General features: G+C 61.4%; 1 protein-coding gene across 1 annotated transcript in view; it reads right to left on the bottom strand.

The window, feature by feature from the left end:
* Window positions 1-16,783, bottom strand: part of LMF1 (lipase maturation factor 1) — a gene marked incomplete at both ends in the record, with an annotated part of 62,869 nt that overhangs the window by 345 nt on the left and 45,741 nt on the right. Inside the window, 6 exon segments of the mRNA XM_080704018.1 lie at window positions 4,230-4,342; window positions 4,551-4,734; window positions 4,952-5,105; window positions 5,413-5,596; window positions 13,940-14,107; window positions 16,352-16,417. Of these exon segments, the coding sequence (XP_080560144.1) occupies window positions 4,230-4,342; window positions 4,551-4,734; window positions 4,952-5,105; window positions 5,413-5,596; window positions 13,940-14,107; window positions 16,352-16,417 (869 nt within the window).

Here is a 16,783-nt window from a genome sequence, read left to right as displayed (position 1 = left end):
AGGGAAGGGGTAGCCAGCTGCGGGCTGGCTCTGTCCACAGGCCCACACGTTCAGAGGCAGCCACCTGGTGGCTCCAGGCCCTTTCCTGTGGACATGGACAAGAGAGTGGGTCTGGCCGAGGACTGCACAAGGCCTCCCTTTCCTGAAGCCAGGGTCACTACCCCCCGCAGGCCTGTGCCTGGGTTGTTTCCAGTTCTGAGCTGTTAGAGCTGCTGCAGGCGTGTGTGCGAGGGCTCTCACGCCGATCTGTCCTCGTTGCTTTGCGCTGACCAGCTAGGCCACAGCGGCCGGGCTGAGTGGCTGCCACGGGCCGTTTTTCAGGCACTGTCGACTTCTCCAGGGGCGGCACCAGGTCCCTCCCTCCTGCCCTGCCAGGAATGCGTGGCTCATCTCAGCAGCTGTGCAGCCCAGGCCAATGCTCCTGGTTTTGTTTTAGCCAGTCTGATAGGTGTGTACTGGTGTTTCTTCATTTTCTAATTTTTGGTATAATTTGGGCTTAAGGCTATCAATTTGAAATCTTCCTGCTTTTCTTTTTTGTGTGTGTGGTACTGGGGATTGAACCCAGGGTCATTCTGAACTACACCCATGCCTATTTTTAATTCTTAATTTTGAAACAAGAGTCTCACTACATTGCAGAGGGCCTTTGTTAGTTGCTGAGACTGGTTGTGAACCTGCGATCCTCCTGCCTCAGCCGCCCGAGTACTGGGTGTTACAGGCCTGTGACACCATACCTGGCTCTCTCTCCCTGTGTTCAAAGCCATCCTGGACAACTTAGCAAGGTCCTGCTTCAAAATAAAAGGAGCTAAGAATGTAGCTTAATGGCAGAGTGCCATGGGTTCAATCCCCAGCACCATGTATGAAAAAAGGCCTCGTCTGCCAGGCATGGGGGCACAAGCCTATAATCCAGTACTTTGGGGGCTGAGCCAGGAGGATCACAGGTTCGAGGCTAGTCTCAGCAACTTAGCAAGATCCTGTTTCAAGATAAAAAATAGGGCTGGGAGTATAGCTCAGAGGTGGTCCCTGGTTCAACCACCAGTACCAGGCGATGAGGTGGGGGCCGCCTCTGCCACCTTGCAGCCACACCCAGTCCCACACGGAGCAGCTCACTTCATCCGGCTTGGCCGTGCCTGGTCTGCAAGTGGTGATCAGCCTGCGGGCCAGCGGCGGTGCAGTGTTAAGCGAACCTCTCTCTCGTCCAGTTCTCCCCACTGTGTCTTCGCTCCCTGCAGTGCGCTGATGCTCTGCGGACCGCCATGTCCACTTGGTGGGTCACTCCAACACAGCACGGCATCCTCTTTGTCTCCGATGATTTTGTTGGCACTTTACCTGATATTAACACAACCCTTCCCGCTTCCTTTCCTTTCCCTTTTTTGTGTGGCACTGGGGATTGAACACGGTGACAGTCTATCTCTGAGCTACACCCTCAGCCCTATTTTGTTTTTATCTTGAAATGGGGTCTTGCTGGTCGCCGAGTCTGGCGACTTGCTGGGGCTGGCTGTGAACCTGCGATCCGCTCAGCCTCCCAGGAACCGGGCCCCGGCAGCGCTGCGCCGGCTCTCCAGCTGTCCCTCCGCGCGCATTCACACTGCATCCTCTGCAGTCGCTTGCCTCCAAGCTGCCCCCGTCACCAGAGTGGACGCGAGCTTAGCGCAGACATCACGTGGTGAGGTCATCAATCTGAATACACTCTGCCACTCTCTGCCCTGCAACTGGTGTGTTCAGACAGTTCTCACTCACTCTAACTGCTTAGAGGTTAGGTCTTTATGTCTGTCATTTTATCCTTTGTTTTACTCTGCTCTATTTGTATTCTCTATTTTTTATTTTTTGAACCCAGGGGCATTCGACCTCTGAGCTACCCTCTAGTCATATATGTGTGTGTGTGTGTGTGTGTGTGTGTGTGTGTATGTAAATATATATATATATATATTTTTTGGGGGGGTCTGGGGATGGAACCCAGAGGCATCTGACCTCAGAGCTATACCCCCTGCCCAATTTTTTATTCTTTATTTTGAAACCTGGTCTCACTGAGTTGCAGAGGGCCTCACTAAGTAGCCGAGGCTGGGATGACAAGCGTGCCCACCACGCCCGGCTCCATTCTCTTCATTTTTAAGAGACAGTGTCTCTTACGCTCTCTAGAACTGGCCTTGAACTCCTGGGCTCAGTGCTCGTTCTGCCTCAGCCTCCCAAGAGGCTCGGCTGGCGGGAGTGTCATGGCGCTTGGCTGTGCTGTCCTCCTGTCTCCCTGAGGTAAGGGAGACGTCTTGGAGTTCTATTCGACTTGTCGGTGGTTTCTGGTGGTTGCCGCTCAGCTTTGCTGGGTGGCGCCTGGCTGGAGCGTAGCCATCGTCTCTGCAGCCTCCTCTGCCAGGCATTTCTGGGTATGGCTGCTGGCGTTCCCAAGTCTCCACTTCTCTCCAAGTCTAGCAGGCCCAGGCGCGCACCTCCATTTTCGGGTTACTGCTGGGAGCCTTCCCTCTTCACCGTGCAGAGCCTCCTGAGGTCTGTACGCAATGCCCAGAGCTTTCAGCTGCCGTCATGGAGGAACTGGGGGTGGCACTCCCGCTTCCTCACCCACTTTGAAAGCCTCAGCTGAGCCGGGCGTGGAGGCACACACTTGTCATCCCCGCGCTTGGGAGGTGGAGACGGGAGGATTGCGCAGGTTCATAGTCAGTCTCGCTGGCTTAAGAGACCCTGTTTCCACATAAATAAAAAAAGGTCCGGGAGTGCAGCCCGGAGGGAGAAGGGTTCACCAGTACCACCAAAAAAAAAAAAAAAAAAAAGAAAGTCCCAGCTGAGCTCATGTCGTGGGGGCCTGCTCGATGCAGCCCTGCCCCAGCGGCCGGCCAAGCAAGACCTGCACCAGGACAGCGGCAGGCGTGCCCTGCAGCAGTTTTAAGTACTTAAGCTGCTTTGGTCTCCTCCCTAAACCTCTACTAGTTCCCACAGAGGACAAACTGGCTTTGCTCCTGACTCTTTGCAACATTTACCCATTTTAGACTGGTTTCCACACAGTGCCCCTGAGAAGCTCAGACACCACAGTGCTTCCTGGCTGAGGATCAGGTGACCATCTGCGCCCTTTCCTCCCAGCCCGAGGGTCGCAAACCTCTCTGGGCCAGCTCAGGGAGCCCTGTGCTGCGTAGGGAGCCGCAGCCCAGGCGGGATGGGGCATGACCGCAGAGAAGGCCTGGGAAGAGGCCTGGCCACTGGCAAACTGGAGTCCAGGCCTGCTGATGGCTCAGCGGGGTCTTCATGCTGTTTATGGAAAGACGCCTGCCTTCTCCCCGGGCGAGCGGAGTCCCAACCCGCACATGACTGGGGGAGCTCTGGGATGGAGACTGCCCTAGACAGCCTAAGGCCGGGCCAGGAGGAGGGCCCCACCCCCAAGCCTGGCTCCACAGAGCAGTGCAGGGAGGGCTTCTGGAAGCCTCCACTGGCCCAGGACCCTGCTGGGCTGCGAGCCCCGTGCAGCTGCTCTGCTGCCTGAGACCCCTCCCACTGGGCCTGGCCAGCTGTGGGTAGCTCCCCGGGTGCAGCTGTCTTGAGACTTCTTGAGGGAGCCAGGGGCATGCTTTCTGTCAGAATCAGTGGTCGGCAGGACACAGGGAGGGACCAGGCCAGTGCAGGACTGCTTCTTTCCCCAGTCTCTGGCTGCTACTCAATTCTACACCTTGTGCCAGAGTGCCCAGCCCCCACCCAGATAGGCTGGTAGGAGGTCCTGCCCAGAGGCGAGCCAGGCCCCCCACATCTCTCCTGGGCTCTGACTACCCCAAGGCTCTGTGTGTGACAGTCTCCGGGGGCCCCTCCTTCCACCCCAGCTCGCAAGCATGGAGTCAGCCTATCTACATCCCATCGCCCAGCACTCTGGCTCCTGTCAGTCCCTGTCCCCACAGCCCACCCCCTGCGGCCACGCACTTAGACTGCAGACCCCTGCCCACCTCTGTAAGACACTCTCCTTCTGAGGCCTCCCCATGTCTGCCCGCCAGCTCTCCAGCTACAGACGGGCACCTGGAGAACCTGTGCTCTGTGGGTGAGGGAGGGGCTGCAGGATGGGGTGTCCAGAGTCCACAGCTGCCGTCCCCAGGCTCCTCGAGGTGGGGGCAGGACCGTCTCCAGGTCAGCCACGGAATGGGGCAGGTGACGGGCCCTTTGGGCTGAGGGTGGCCTGTTCTCAGCAGGCCCAGAGCCCCTTCCCCAGAGCCCCCCGCCCTGAGACTGGGAAGGTGTCTCACCTGGGGGGCGCCCTGCCCTCAAAGGGGTTGAAAGCGAGCAGGGACAGGGCCTCGGCGTCGCCGGCCAGGAGTTTGCCAGCCAGGTGGATGATCCACTCACTGTGCTCATAGGTCTGGGGACGGAGCGTGCGGGAGGGTGAGCTTGGGCTCAGGTCGCCTCCCAGCCCCAGGTCCTAGCCGGCTTACCCCCGACTAGATGGGACCGTGGGGTGTCACCCCATGGGAGGACAGAAGAGCCCTGACTGGAGCCTCTGCCTCCCTGCAGGGTGTGCCGGGAGAGGGAGCATCTGGGCAGGCTGGGGCCGGGCAGAGCCTCCCTACCTGGAGGGCTGCAAGCCACATGAGCCAGTCCAGGCGGTAGTGGTAGGGGGAGATCAGGCACGGCTGCCGCCAGGGGTCGCCGGGCTTGCACTTGAACTCGTAGTCCTCCCACACGGCGTCGGGGGCGCTGGCGTTGGGGCTGGCCGTGCCCTGCAGGATCACCTCTGTCCGCTCCCTGGTGATGCTGTGGGGAGACCAGGGCAGGGCTGGGGTCTGCAGCATGTCCATGTCACACGTGGTGCAGAGCTGCTTCTCCCTGTGGTGCTGGGGCTTGGAGGAGCCACGGGGCAGGCGCCACATGGGTGTCATGCCGCCTCGAGGAGGGCCCCGGGGAGAGGAGGGCAGACCCGGGGCCTCTGGCCGCGGCCATGCTGAGCCCCTCAGCCACATGGGCCCCATACCTTCCGAAGGTGCCATAGGTGTTGACAATCCTGAGTGAGTTGAAGGAGGTGCTCATGACCTGCTTGGAGCTCAGCAGGTTGAGGACCACGGGCACGCTGAGCCAGGCCACGAGGATGCCCAGGAGGAGGTTGGCCACGCGCCGGACCAGGCAGCCTGGGGGAGGTGGGTCCTCAGGCCAGGGTCCCGGCCAGGAAGGAGCTGAGTAAGGGGCAGGCCAGGGCTTGTGCAGGCTGTGGGTCCCCTCGTCCCGAGCTAAGGGCATCTCCTGGGGCTGATGTGGATGCTTCAGTGCGACGGTGCCTTGCACAGAGCCTAGCGAGGGGCCAGCTGTCCTGGAAGGATGCAGGGTCCGCCACAGCCCCTGCCCTTCTTCTGGGAGATGCTAGGCTGCGAGCGGCTGCAGGTGCCTGGCTTTCCTAGGTACCTGCACGAAGGGCCAGCCGGGCTGCGTCCCACCTACCATACCGCGGCCTGGGCTGGGCTCCTGTGGGGTCCTCCTTCTGCAGCTTCAGGACTCTGTCCTTCAGGCCAGCCGGCCCCGACGGAAACAGGAATCCCAGAGAGGCGTCATCGAAGCAGGCCAGGCTGGGTACAATGGTCAGCCAGCTCAGGAAGCTCAGGTTCCCTCTGAGGCTGAGGCCCACCTGTGGGGAGCAAGGCCTGAGCCCACCCCCGGGCACCTTGAGGGCATAGCCACTTCCCTCTACAGCGATCCCTCCAGTTGCCCACACCTCGCTCGCCCGGCCTGAAGGACTGTCTCAATGGATGGAGCTAGAACACAGCCCTGAGGTGACTCCAGGCCCTGGGACTGTCACCGTCTCGGGGCAGCTCTGCTGAGACCCCAGAAGGCAGCAGGCCCAGCGAAGACGGAGGCCTGGGCAGCAGGCCTGAGGTTGGGGCTGGGGCTTGCTCTCCTGGAGGAGGGGCCTGGACCAGAGGCCTGGAAGTCTGAGCTCACAGGGTCCTTGGAACGCGAGGCTTGCAGGACATGCGGAGGGCCCACCACAGACACCTCGAGCCCCACTGAGCGTAGGTGGTCGCAGCTGCTGGAAGTCTGAGAGGAGTGGACGGAGGAATCTGAGCTTCGACCTTTAAGCAGCCACACCGATTCCGATGGTAAACACGCCCAACTCAGTGTGCAGTCTGGTGGCTCTGTGCGGAGTGCACCATGCGGGCACCTGTCCCCAGAAGGCTCCCTGCCCCGGCCTTTGCCTTAAGTTCAGAGGAGGGGACGTGGCGTGTCCCCTGCCAGGACGCGGTGGAGGGTCACCTGCAGCGGCATTCATCCTGTACTCCCATGTGCTGCGGGGCCAAGAGGGGCCATTTACACACAGGGCAGCCTGGGGCTTCACTGTGAAGCTGCTGCCCAGCTGCTTTCCAAAGTGGCGCAGGGCACTGGCACCAGCACCTGGGAGCGCCAGCACCCTGACCTGTCGCTGGGAGATGGGCAGTTGCTCATGGGCTCCACGAGGGCCACTCAGGGGTCTGCAAGCACGTTTCCTTCTGCAAAGTGTTTGCGTCTTTTGCAGTAAACAGGCCACGGGGTTGTCACTGCTGGGCACGAGAGCCCCTTGGTGCCCTCTGCGGAGGTGAGCAATGCCATGGCCTCTGCCAACTGCTGGCATGCCCACATCTCGATGCCTTATAGTTGTTCACAAAGCCCAGCTACTGGGCCGGTGCTTTTTGTGCCTGTACACAAAGCCCACCCCCCTCAAGGCTGCAGACAGCCTTTGATGAGCTCCCAGGTCCAGCTGTGAGGGCCCTGGGCGGTTCACAGGACTTCTCCTGTGCCCCGCCCCAGAAGCCCCTCTCCTAGGGGTGTTCTGCTGTGGACGGAAATGGCTTAGTAGCAGACCTCACAGCGGGGGAACATAACAGGTCTCCAACAGAGGGGAACGGGAGATGGCTAGGACCTCCCAGAGCTGCCCTGGGAAGCCCAGGAGAAGCCAGGAGAGGCAGCCGGAGGAAAAGACAGGTGCTAGGGCACCGTGTGGAGCCAGTGCAGGGGCCCTGGGAGCTGAGGTCCTGCTGCTGCGGGGGAGCCAAGCACGTGCTCTTGGACAGCTCTGGTCACACCGCGCTGCCGTACTGGGCGGTGGGGTGGGAGCCCTCGGGTGCAGACGCTGCTGTCTAAGGAGGGCTTGTGCAGAGGGCCTGGGCTCAGACGCTTGTCAGCTTGATGGGTTGACAGTGGTTGATGAAGTACAGATTCATGGCTCTCTGGATTCATTTGGAAAACTGGTTTTCCTAGTTCTGGCTCCTGACATAATTTCTTGTTCCTCACTGTGACATAACCAAACCCCTTTGCCCAGCTGGCCCAGCCCGTCAGTGCTGCAACCTCCCCACCGGCTCCTCTCAGCCACCAGGGCCCGGGACTGCTGGTCCCAGCGGATGGGGGCCCGGGACTGCTGGTCCCAGCGGATGGGGGCCCGGGACTTGGGCTGTCTGGGGGCCTGCTGAGTGCTTGGACGGTGGGGTCAGGCCCAGGCCCAGGCCTGATACTCTGCAGTGTCCTTCGGCCTGGAGGCTTTCTCTCTCAGTGTGGGAGGAGGCTCGTGTCTTAAGTGAGACCTCAGGAGCGGGTGTGCAAGCAGAGGCGCTACACGGCCACCCTCCATTCCCATTCCCACTCTACTCTTGGCAGTGCCCACCCAGGCTCACTGCTTGTCTCTCTCCCTGTACAAACCATAGCCTTGAAACACAGTGCCTGTGTATGTCGGGCAGCCCAAGCCTTTCTTCCAACAGATTCTTATGCAATGCTCCCCTGAGAGCAGACACAGCTGAGCTGTCCTGCTGATGGCTCTGCGCCGGCTGCCCTGTGGCCTCTAGGTCCTGGCCACACAGTGGAGCCACCTGGAAGCTGGGCGATGCCTGGCCCACCCTGGAGTTCCTGCACTCGGTGGAGGAGACCATGCATAGCCTTCCAAAGATAGCTGTGGGCCGGTCAAACTGGAGCCCAGGCGGGAACCCCAGACCCAGGGAAGGAGGCCCAGTGGATCACTGTTTGGGGCGGATTCCTCCATCCAACAGAGCTGCGGAAGCCCCTGTGATGCGCTGCCTAGGGTGACGGTCAGGCCCACCCCGCTATGTTTAGTAAGGAGAACAGACTCCGGCAGAGTGTGCTCATAGGCTCCAGGGACCTTATCTTTTTATTTTCTTGTGGTACTGAGGGGTGGAATGAAGGGGCTTTCTACCTCTGGGCTACATCCCCAACCCTATTTTATAATTTATTTGGAAACGGCCTCACTAAGTAGCTGAGGCTGGCTTCGAATCTGTGTGATCCTCCTGTCTCAGCCTCCTAAGTACTGGGATTACAAGAGTGCCCACCACATCTGGTGACCTTATCTTTCTTTAGCGTCAGCATCACTGTGGCCCATCTCCTCTGGAAGGTCACACAGCCTGCCTGTGGACTGCGAGCTGTGAACGAGCCACAACATGCCGTGCAGTGGTCCAGATGTGGTGGAGGACCGGGGCAGAGGAACGTGGGCTGCTGGAGCCCTGGGCCCGGGAAGGTGGGCTGCTGGAGCCCTGGGGATGGGACCGTGGGCTGCTGGAGCCCTGGGGAGGGGAACGTGGGCTGCCGGAGCCCTGGGGATGGGAACGTGGGCTGCTGGAGCCCTGGGCCTGGGAACGTGGGCTGCTGGAGCCCTGGGGAGGGGACCGTGGGCTGCTGGAGCCCTGGGGAGGGGACTGTGGGCTGCTGGAGCCCTGGGGAGGGGACTGTGGGCTGCTGGAGCCCTGGGGAGGAGACCGTGGGCTGCTGGAGCCCTGGGGAGGGGACCGTGGGCTGCTGGAGCCCTGGGGAGGGGACCGTGGGCTGCTGGAGCCCTGGGGAGGGGACCGTGGGCTGCTGGAGCCCTGGGGAGGGGACCGTGGGCTGCTGGAGCCCTGGGGAGGGGACCGTGGGCTGCTGGAGCCCTGGGGAGGGGAACGTGGGCTGCTGGAGCCCTGGGGAGGAGACTGTGGGCTGCTGGAGCCCTGGGGAGGGGACCGTGGGCTGCTGGAGCCCTGGGCCTGGGACCGTGGGCTGCTGGAGCCCTGGGGAGGGGAACATGGGCTGCTGGAGCCCTGGGGAGGGGACCGTGGGCTGCTGGAGCCCTGGGGAGGGGACCGTGGGCTGCTGGAGCCCTGGGGAGGGGAACATGGGCTGCTGGAGCCCTGGGGATGGGACCGTGGGCTGCTGGAGCCCTGGGGAGGGGAACGTGGGCTGCTGGAGCCCTGGGGAGGGGAACGTGGGCTGCTGGAGCCCTGGGGAGGGGAACGTGGGCTGCTGGAGCCCTGGGGAGGAGACTGTGGGCTGCTGGAGCCCTGGGGAGGGGACCGTGGGCTCTTGGAGCCCTGGGCCTGGGAACGTGGGCTGCTGGAGCCCTGGGGAGGGGAACATGGGCTGCTGGAGCCCTGGGGAGGGGACCGTGGGCTGCTGGAGCCCTGGGGAGGGGACCGTGGGCTGCTGGAGCCCTGGGGAGGGGAACATGGGCTGCTGGAGCCCTGGGGATGGGACCGTGGGCTGCTGGAGCCCTGGGGAGGGGAATGTGGGCTGCTGGAGCCCTGGGGAGGGGAATGTGGGCTGCTGGAGCCCTGGGGATGGGACTGTGGGCTGCTGGAGCCCTGGGCCTGGGAACGTGGGCTGCTGGAGCCCTGGGGAGGGGAACGTGGGCTGCTGGAGCCCTGGGCCTGGGAATGTGGGCTGCTGGAGCCCTGGGGAGGGGAACGTGGGCTGCTGGAGCCCTGGGCCTGGGAACGTGGGCTGCTGGAGCCCTGGGGAGGGGACTGTGGGCTGCTGGAGCCCTGGGGAGGGGACCGTGGGCTGCTGGAGCCCTGGGCCCAGGGAACGTGGGCTGCTGGAGCCCTGGGGAGGGGACCGTGGGCTGCTGGAGCCCTGGGGAGGGGACTGTGGGCTGCTGGAGCCCTGGGCCCAGGAACCGTGGGCTGCTGGAGCCCTGGGCTCAGGAACATGGGCTGCTGGAGCCCTGGGGAGGGGACCGTGGGCTGCTGGAGCCCTGGGCCCAGCAAGTCCCAGCAGGTGTGCTGAGGCAGCTATAACACTGCCCCAAAAGGAAGATGTGTGTCTAAGTATTCCTGCTGGACTCACAGCTGCCACAGAGGATACGGTGTGCCCAGGATTTTATACAAGGACACACCTGCCCGTGGGGATTTTCCTATGGCTGTGGACCAAACTCTAACAAGTGTCACAGAGAGATTAGAAAAGGCAGAGCCCAGCGGGCCCTGGAGAATGGGAATCTGGCCTGAGAGGTAACACAAGTCTGAGTCCAGGAACAGGCTGGTTGAGAGCCACACGCCTGACATGCCAACGGACAGACAGCCGTGTAACATGCATCACTCAGTCTTACGAAGGAATTAAACCCCGACACATGCACAGCACGGATAAACCTGACGCCGATTCCACTCACAGCGCCATCAGACCAGGCAGTGCTGCAGGGGAAAACAGACTCCAGGCTGGGGAAGGCGCCAAGGCCTGCTCGTGGGTGGGGCTCCTTCTGGGGCGCAGCAGAAATCCTGGAACTTAGAAGAGGCAGTGGCTGCACAATGCCATGGCCCGGCTTCATCCCCCGCAGGGTGCTCTGGAGGGGCACACGATATCACACGCATGAACCCCAGCCGAAAATCAAGGGAGGGTCGGTCATGTGCTTAGCTCTGGGGACAGGGCTGCTGGGGCGTGCACCTCCCAAGCTTTGGTCTCTGGAGGAAGCTGACAGCCTGAGCAGACACAGGCAACCCCACGTAGTCTCACGTGGTCTCAAACACCCGCCTCTCCAAGCCGCCCTCAGGACCAGGCTCAGTCCACAGCAAGGTAGGTCCCACATGTCCCAGTCCAGCTCTGTGGTGGAGGCTGGGGTGGCTGCCCGCTCAGGGCTCCTGCACCCACAGCAGGGGCACCAGGCTCCCATCTCTTCCTGTGTGCTCTGGGTAGATGGGGAACCCTCCAGAACAGCTGTGTAAACAGTGTGGGAGAAGGTGAGTGTGCCTGTACCCCAGCCCTCCCAGAGGAAGGAACTCAGGAACTGGTGGAATCCAGGCCGGCCCTGGGCAAGGCTCCTGCGGGGACACTGCGGGTGCTATGGCCCCGCCAGGGCACCCATATGAGAGAGTGCAGCTGTCCCCAGGAGCATGCTGTGTCGGCCCCAAACACCACCCTGGAGCAGGCTCTTGAGGGCAAAGGCGGTACCCTCCACAGGGCCCCTGGCCTCCTGCCTGGGAGACATCGGGCCAGGCCCAGGCAAATGCTGTGGCCACCAGTGAGCCACCTGTCCCCTGCATCACGACAGCGTGAGGTATACAGATGGGTGCCTGGGCATGAGGGAACCCTCTCTAGTCACTGTGCAACTTTTCAATAAACCCAAGACTGTCCTAAGAGAAGTCTTTTTTTTTTTTTTTTTTTTTTGGTGATACTGGGGTTCCTGGAAGCCCTTCTACCTCCAGGCTACACTCCCAGACCTATTTTATACTTTTTTTAAAATGTGGAAACAGGGTCTCTTAAGCCAGCGCAGCTGGCTTCGAACCTCCACGATCCTCCTGTCTGCCTCCCAAGTGCAGGGATTACAAGCGTGCGCCACCACGCCCGGCAAGAGAAGTCTTAAAAACCAAAGCAAACGAGAACTTCACTACTGGAGCAAGGGAGGAGGTGAGCTGGCAGGGACGGAGGCGGGTCAGCAGGTGAGCTGGCAGGGATGGAGGCGGGTCAGCAGGTGAGCTGACAGGGACGGAGGCGGGTCAGCAGGTGAGATGGCAGGGATGGAGGCGGGTCAGCAGGTGAGATGGCAGGGACGGAGGCGGGTCAGCAGGTGAGATGGCAGGGACGGAGGCGGGTCAGCAGGTGAGATGGCAGGGATGGAGGCGGGTCAGCACGCTGCGGTCCCCTCCCCTCGTGGCAGACAGGCCAGTGGGGCTGGGCTGACTTATACACACCTGCGCCCTCTCCCTTATCCACCTGAGAACAAGGGTGTGAGGAAGGCAGAGGTGCAGAGCCAGTCCTGGAAGAAGAGAACGCTGTGAGGATTTTTTTGTCAATAGATTTTAAAGTAGCTGAAATGGACTGATTCCCAGGGCAGTGCTGGTCCCCGAAGCCGCTCAAGGGGAAGAGGGCTCCGCACGCCCCCGGCCTCACGCCCGCGCCCGCCGGGCTCGGATGGACTGTAGCTGTGTCTTCATGAGCCCTGGAGCAGGCCTGTCCTGGTGTGTGTGGGGAGGGCGACGTGCCTTGACAGCAAATCCCATGGCCCGCATCCGGATGGGAAGCTCCAGGCAGGCCTTGCTCACTGACAACCATGCAAAATCTCAAACAAAACACTGGCAAATCAGACCCAGCAACATATTAAGACACACACACCGTGACCAAGCTGAGCTCACGCTGGGAACACAAGGCTGGCTCGAGAGCAGCAGCGGGCACTTCACCGCGAGGTGGAAAGAGAAAGGCTGGGCGCTGACGGGGAGGCACTGCTAACTCCAGCGGGTACTTGTGACCACAAAACCAAACCAAAACAAAACTCCCGTGTAAACCAGCAGCAAGACCTTGAAGGGCAGGAGAGTCCTTGCCTCGGAAGTGGGGCCCGGCGCACGTGCCCGTCACCTGCTGTCTGTGTGGCCGAGCCCACACTCTGGGATACGAGGGCCACTGCCACCGCTGGAGCAGTGTCCTCGAGGGGTCCACAGACAGCCACTGAGTTCAGAGGTGCGACCCGAGAAAGGCTAATGCTGGTGGCCGCGGTGTGCGCCACATTTAGGCCGGAGAGCAAGCAACTGCGGGTAAGAGATGCCCTCCGTCCACAGTCGGCAGAAAGGGGTCTGAACGACACACCGAACAGCTATGCAGGACCACAGTTGCAAGGCACACCCAAGGCTTAGCAAGCAACTGCAGGTAAGAGATGCCCTCCATCCACAGTGTCGGCAGAAAGGGGTCTGAACGACACACCGAACAGCTATGCAGGACCACAGTTGCAGGGCACACCCAAGGCTTGGGAGCAGATTCATGGCTGCGGACAGGAAGGTGGCTGGAGGGGCAGCAGTGGACTTGGTGAACACGGTGGCTGTAGGGAGGCCACCACGCCGTGAGGTGCACTCTGGCCAACGAGGACGTGGAGCCATGGAGCTCCCCGGCCTGGCCACTTTGGAAATGGGCAGTTCCCGCCAAGTTCAACACATCCCTACCCCACACCGCGATGCCAGGTCAGGGGCTCAGAGTAGGCTGCGCAAGGCCCAGAGCAGCCGGGGGATCCAGCAGCTGGAGCCTGCCGACGCGGTGGGCCTGAGCACTCTGCCTGCGGTGCTCCGTGCTCTGTGGTGTTGAGGGCCGGGGGGCAGAGCCAGCCGGCAGGTGTTTATGAAACACTTCCAACTACAGCTCAGATCATGCATTCCACTGGACGCAAGTTACACCCCCAAAAGCAAACAACACGTAAGAGAATTCCTACAAGTCCTTACTGTGTTTTCCTTGGAGGGTGACAAGCAGATGCCAACATGTACAGGACTGACCAGCCTGAGGTCGGCCAAGACACTGGAGGAGGCTCGGGCTGCCGCTCGTCAGGGGAGCAGAAGCTGGGGGTGGGCAGGGACGGCAGCGTGGCCCAGGCAGAAGGGGGCTAGGCACCTGCAACTCTGGGGCGCTGTGACCAGACACTCATCTCACAATGAGAGCAGCACTCAGACCCCAATTCCTGCACACAGACACCTGCATATGAGAGCCAACTGCTAGAACTTAAGGAACCAGGACTGGGCTCACCTGTGTGGGGAGCACCTGCCCTGGCTGCGGCGGCCTGCCCCGGCTGCCCGCACACGGCTCTCGGAGGAGCCAGACCTTCCTGGAGGGGCCGCAGCGTGGGGGGGCTGCCATGGCCTCTCCCCAGTGCTGGCACAGGCCTGGCACACCCACGCCGGAGTCCTCTCCACCACGGGTTTCCACACAGCGAGCAGTCCGGTGTGTTCTGGGCCTGCAGAGGGGCCCCAAGTGGCGCACGTTGGCTGAGGCTCACCTGGAACAGGATCTGCAGCACCCCGTGAAGGATGCGCAGCCGCCGTCCGAGGAACAGGAAGAAGGGCACCAGAAGCTCCAGGAAGTGACTGTTGAGCACCTCCAGGCGGTGGAACCACCAGGGTGCCCAGTGCAGGAAGTAGGCCAGGGGGCTGGGCACTGGCTGTGTCTGCAGGGACAAGAGGGGCCCGTGAGCTCCCCTACGCGGCACTGGCCTCAGGGACAGTGCAGCCTCCCACCCGCCTGCCTCCCAGGCCTGCCCTGCCCAAGCAGAGCTGCCCGGCCAATCTGAGAAGGCCCAGGGGGCTTCTGGAGAAAGACGGTTTTTGAAGGACGAGTTCTTTCTATTTGCTTTAAAACCATCACTTCTAGAAGCAAACAACACATATTTTGTTGAGGGAGACATGCCTTTCAGCCCTAATTTGTCTAAATCAAGAATACCAGGGTCCAGGGAAGCTGCTGCCCATGGACTCTTTTTAAAGCTCAGATGGAAAGTCCACTATGATAGACCAAACTGTGGGCCACACCACCAGTGTAACTTCTAAGACTCAAGGCACGAAAGGCTACTCTGACGGTAAAGGGATCAAATGAGAAGCCAGTGGCAGAAGCTACCTGGAGGGCTGGGTGCAGCTCAGGGCTCAGCACTCGCCCGCAACTGGAGAATTCTCATGTACTTGGAAACACAGTTACACACCTGTACCTGGGCTGCGTGCAATCTGCATCCCAGAGTATTACCTCATTCAGATCTCACAGCCACCTGGGAGTGTGTTGTCAGTTTAAAGGTGGGGAGAGAGAACTGTCAAGGACCACAGAGCCGGGGGTACCCCAACACATCTGTCCTCAGCCCCTCTGCCACAGCCACGGCCGTCGCCAGGGTTCCTGCCCGGGGGTCTATGCGCAGAGGAATGGAACTCACCTGCCACAGGAGGCTGCTGGTGTCTTCCAGGCTGCCACAGGCTCAGCTCTGGTCTGGCACTTACTTGCCCTTCCCAGCACCACTGCCATGGCATGGGCCCGACTGCAGCTGGGCCCCCAAAGCCACCCGGAAGCTGGTCACCTGCCAGGCTGTGTCTGGGGGCCGGACATTCCTCAGACCCCATACACACATAAGACATTCTCTTTCTACAAAACCAATAAAGCTGCCAGTGGATAAGCTCCCAGTCCACTGGACCCAAGTCAGTCACGGCTCCTACAGTTAGCATTTATGGCTTTTGCAGGTAATGTCGACCTTGGTACAAATTATTCGCAGACTGTGCCCCAGATCTTAGGGAGCTTGATGACCCATGTCCAATCAGAGCCTGAGACAGCTCTAGAGCACGCCCCCAGTCCCGATTAAAAGCAGGATCTGCTGCTACGGGACCCGTGTGGGCGGCCGGGGTGCTTAGTGCTAAGGCTGGTACCACCAGAACAGCCCGGTGGGGACCTGCCTCCAACCCCTCACTGTGGGGCCCTGGGTGCCACAGGCCAAGGGAGGGGTGTGTCCCAGCTGCTGCGGTCACTCCTTGCCCAGATGTGAGGCGACTGGCCTCTCCTGGGTCTCCACGTGTCACGGGATCCGCCTGCAGCGCTGGCATGGACCCTGCACAACGGCAGGGAGGGAGGACTCCCATGCTGACTGGCAGTGCTGGCCCGTGCTGAGGCCAACACCGAGGGGTGAGGCCTGGAGCAAGGACAGCACCCTGCAGGTGGCCGGCCGCGGGCCCTGGGGCACCTTGCTTTTGGGTTTAGGAGGTACAGCTCCTCAGGACGCCCCGCGGGGCTCCATGGGCTGCAGGGACTGGGTGTGTCTCCCGTCCACTCCAGGGCCTGGACGGGGCTCCCCCATGCCCAGGAAGGCCGCAGGAGAGAAGCCGTCCTGTGTGGCAGGACTGGAAGCCAGTATTAAGCGTCTCCTAAATGTCCCAGAACAGAATTAAACTCACCCCCCCAAAACTACCTGAAAGAGCACAGCGACAGGATGTGTGCTGCGGTCCCTGTGCAGACGAGAGTCACCAAGACATCAGGTGCTCTTGGGCTAATTCCTGGGGCGATGCCCCAACCCCAGTACATGAGCCCTGGCGGGGCCACGACTGTCCAGAGGGACCGAGACCTGGGCCTTGCTGTGGGGCAATGCTTGACGCCCTGGTTGGGACAGGGCACTCACAGTCTGAGCAAAGCAGGAGTTGCACCTGCCCCAGGGTATGACGGTGTCAGGCGCAGCTCCTTGGCGCCCCCACACTAGGGAGGGCGCACCAGGCTCCCGCAGGCCCCAGGAGGGAAGGTGCCCAGCCTGGCCAGAGGCCTGGGCACAGTAAGAAAACCAGAATAACCAGCTGCGATTTACAAGTGGGGTGGCAAATGCCCATCCCACAGAGGCCAGCCAGAGACCGTCTGCAGGCGGCCCCAGAGCAGCCAAGTGCCCGAGGCCACTCACCTCATAGTAGAAGTCCATGCAGCTCAGGTCTCGCCAGCACTGGTCCCCCCGGATCTTGACCAGGCCCTGCAGAGGTGAGACAGAGGCATGCCCGCTGCAGGGGCCCAGCGGGGATGACTTCCCTGGAGGAAGAGGGAACCCACTCAGGGGAGCGGCTCGCCGCCCATGGGTTCCCACTCTGGGGGAGGGGGATTCGCCATCCACAGGGGCCCACTCCAGGAGAGGGACTTGTAGTCCACATCCACGGGAGCCCACCTGGGAGGAGAAGGGACCCACCATCCACAGGGGCCCACTCTGGGGAAGAAGCTGACTTCATGTGTGAGAGACTTTGAAGGTAAAACTTAAAACCACCTTTGGAAGAACACCCAGGCACCCCCGTTTCTGCAGTACTGGGGATTGAACCCAGGGGTGTTCTACACTGAGCTACACCTC

The sequence above is a fragment of the Muscardinus avellanarius genome (genome assembly GCF_963383645.1).
Source record: "Muscardinus avellanarius genome assembly, chromosome: 10".
Classification (NCBI taxonomy): Eukaryota; Metazoa; Chordata; class Mammalia; order Rodentia; family Gliridae; genus Muscardinus; species Muscardinus avellanarius.
This window is presented reverse-complemented; position numbering and strand designations above follow the sequence as displayed.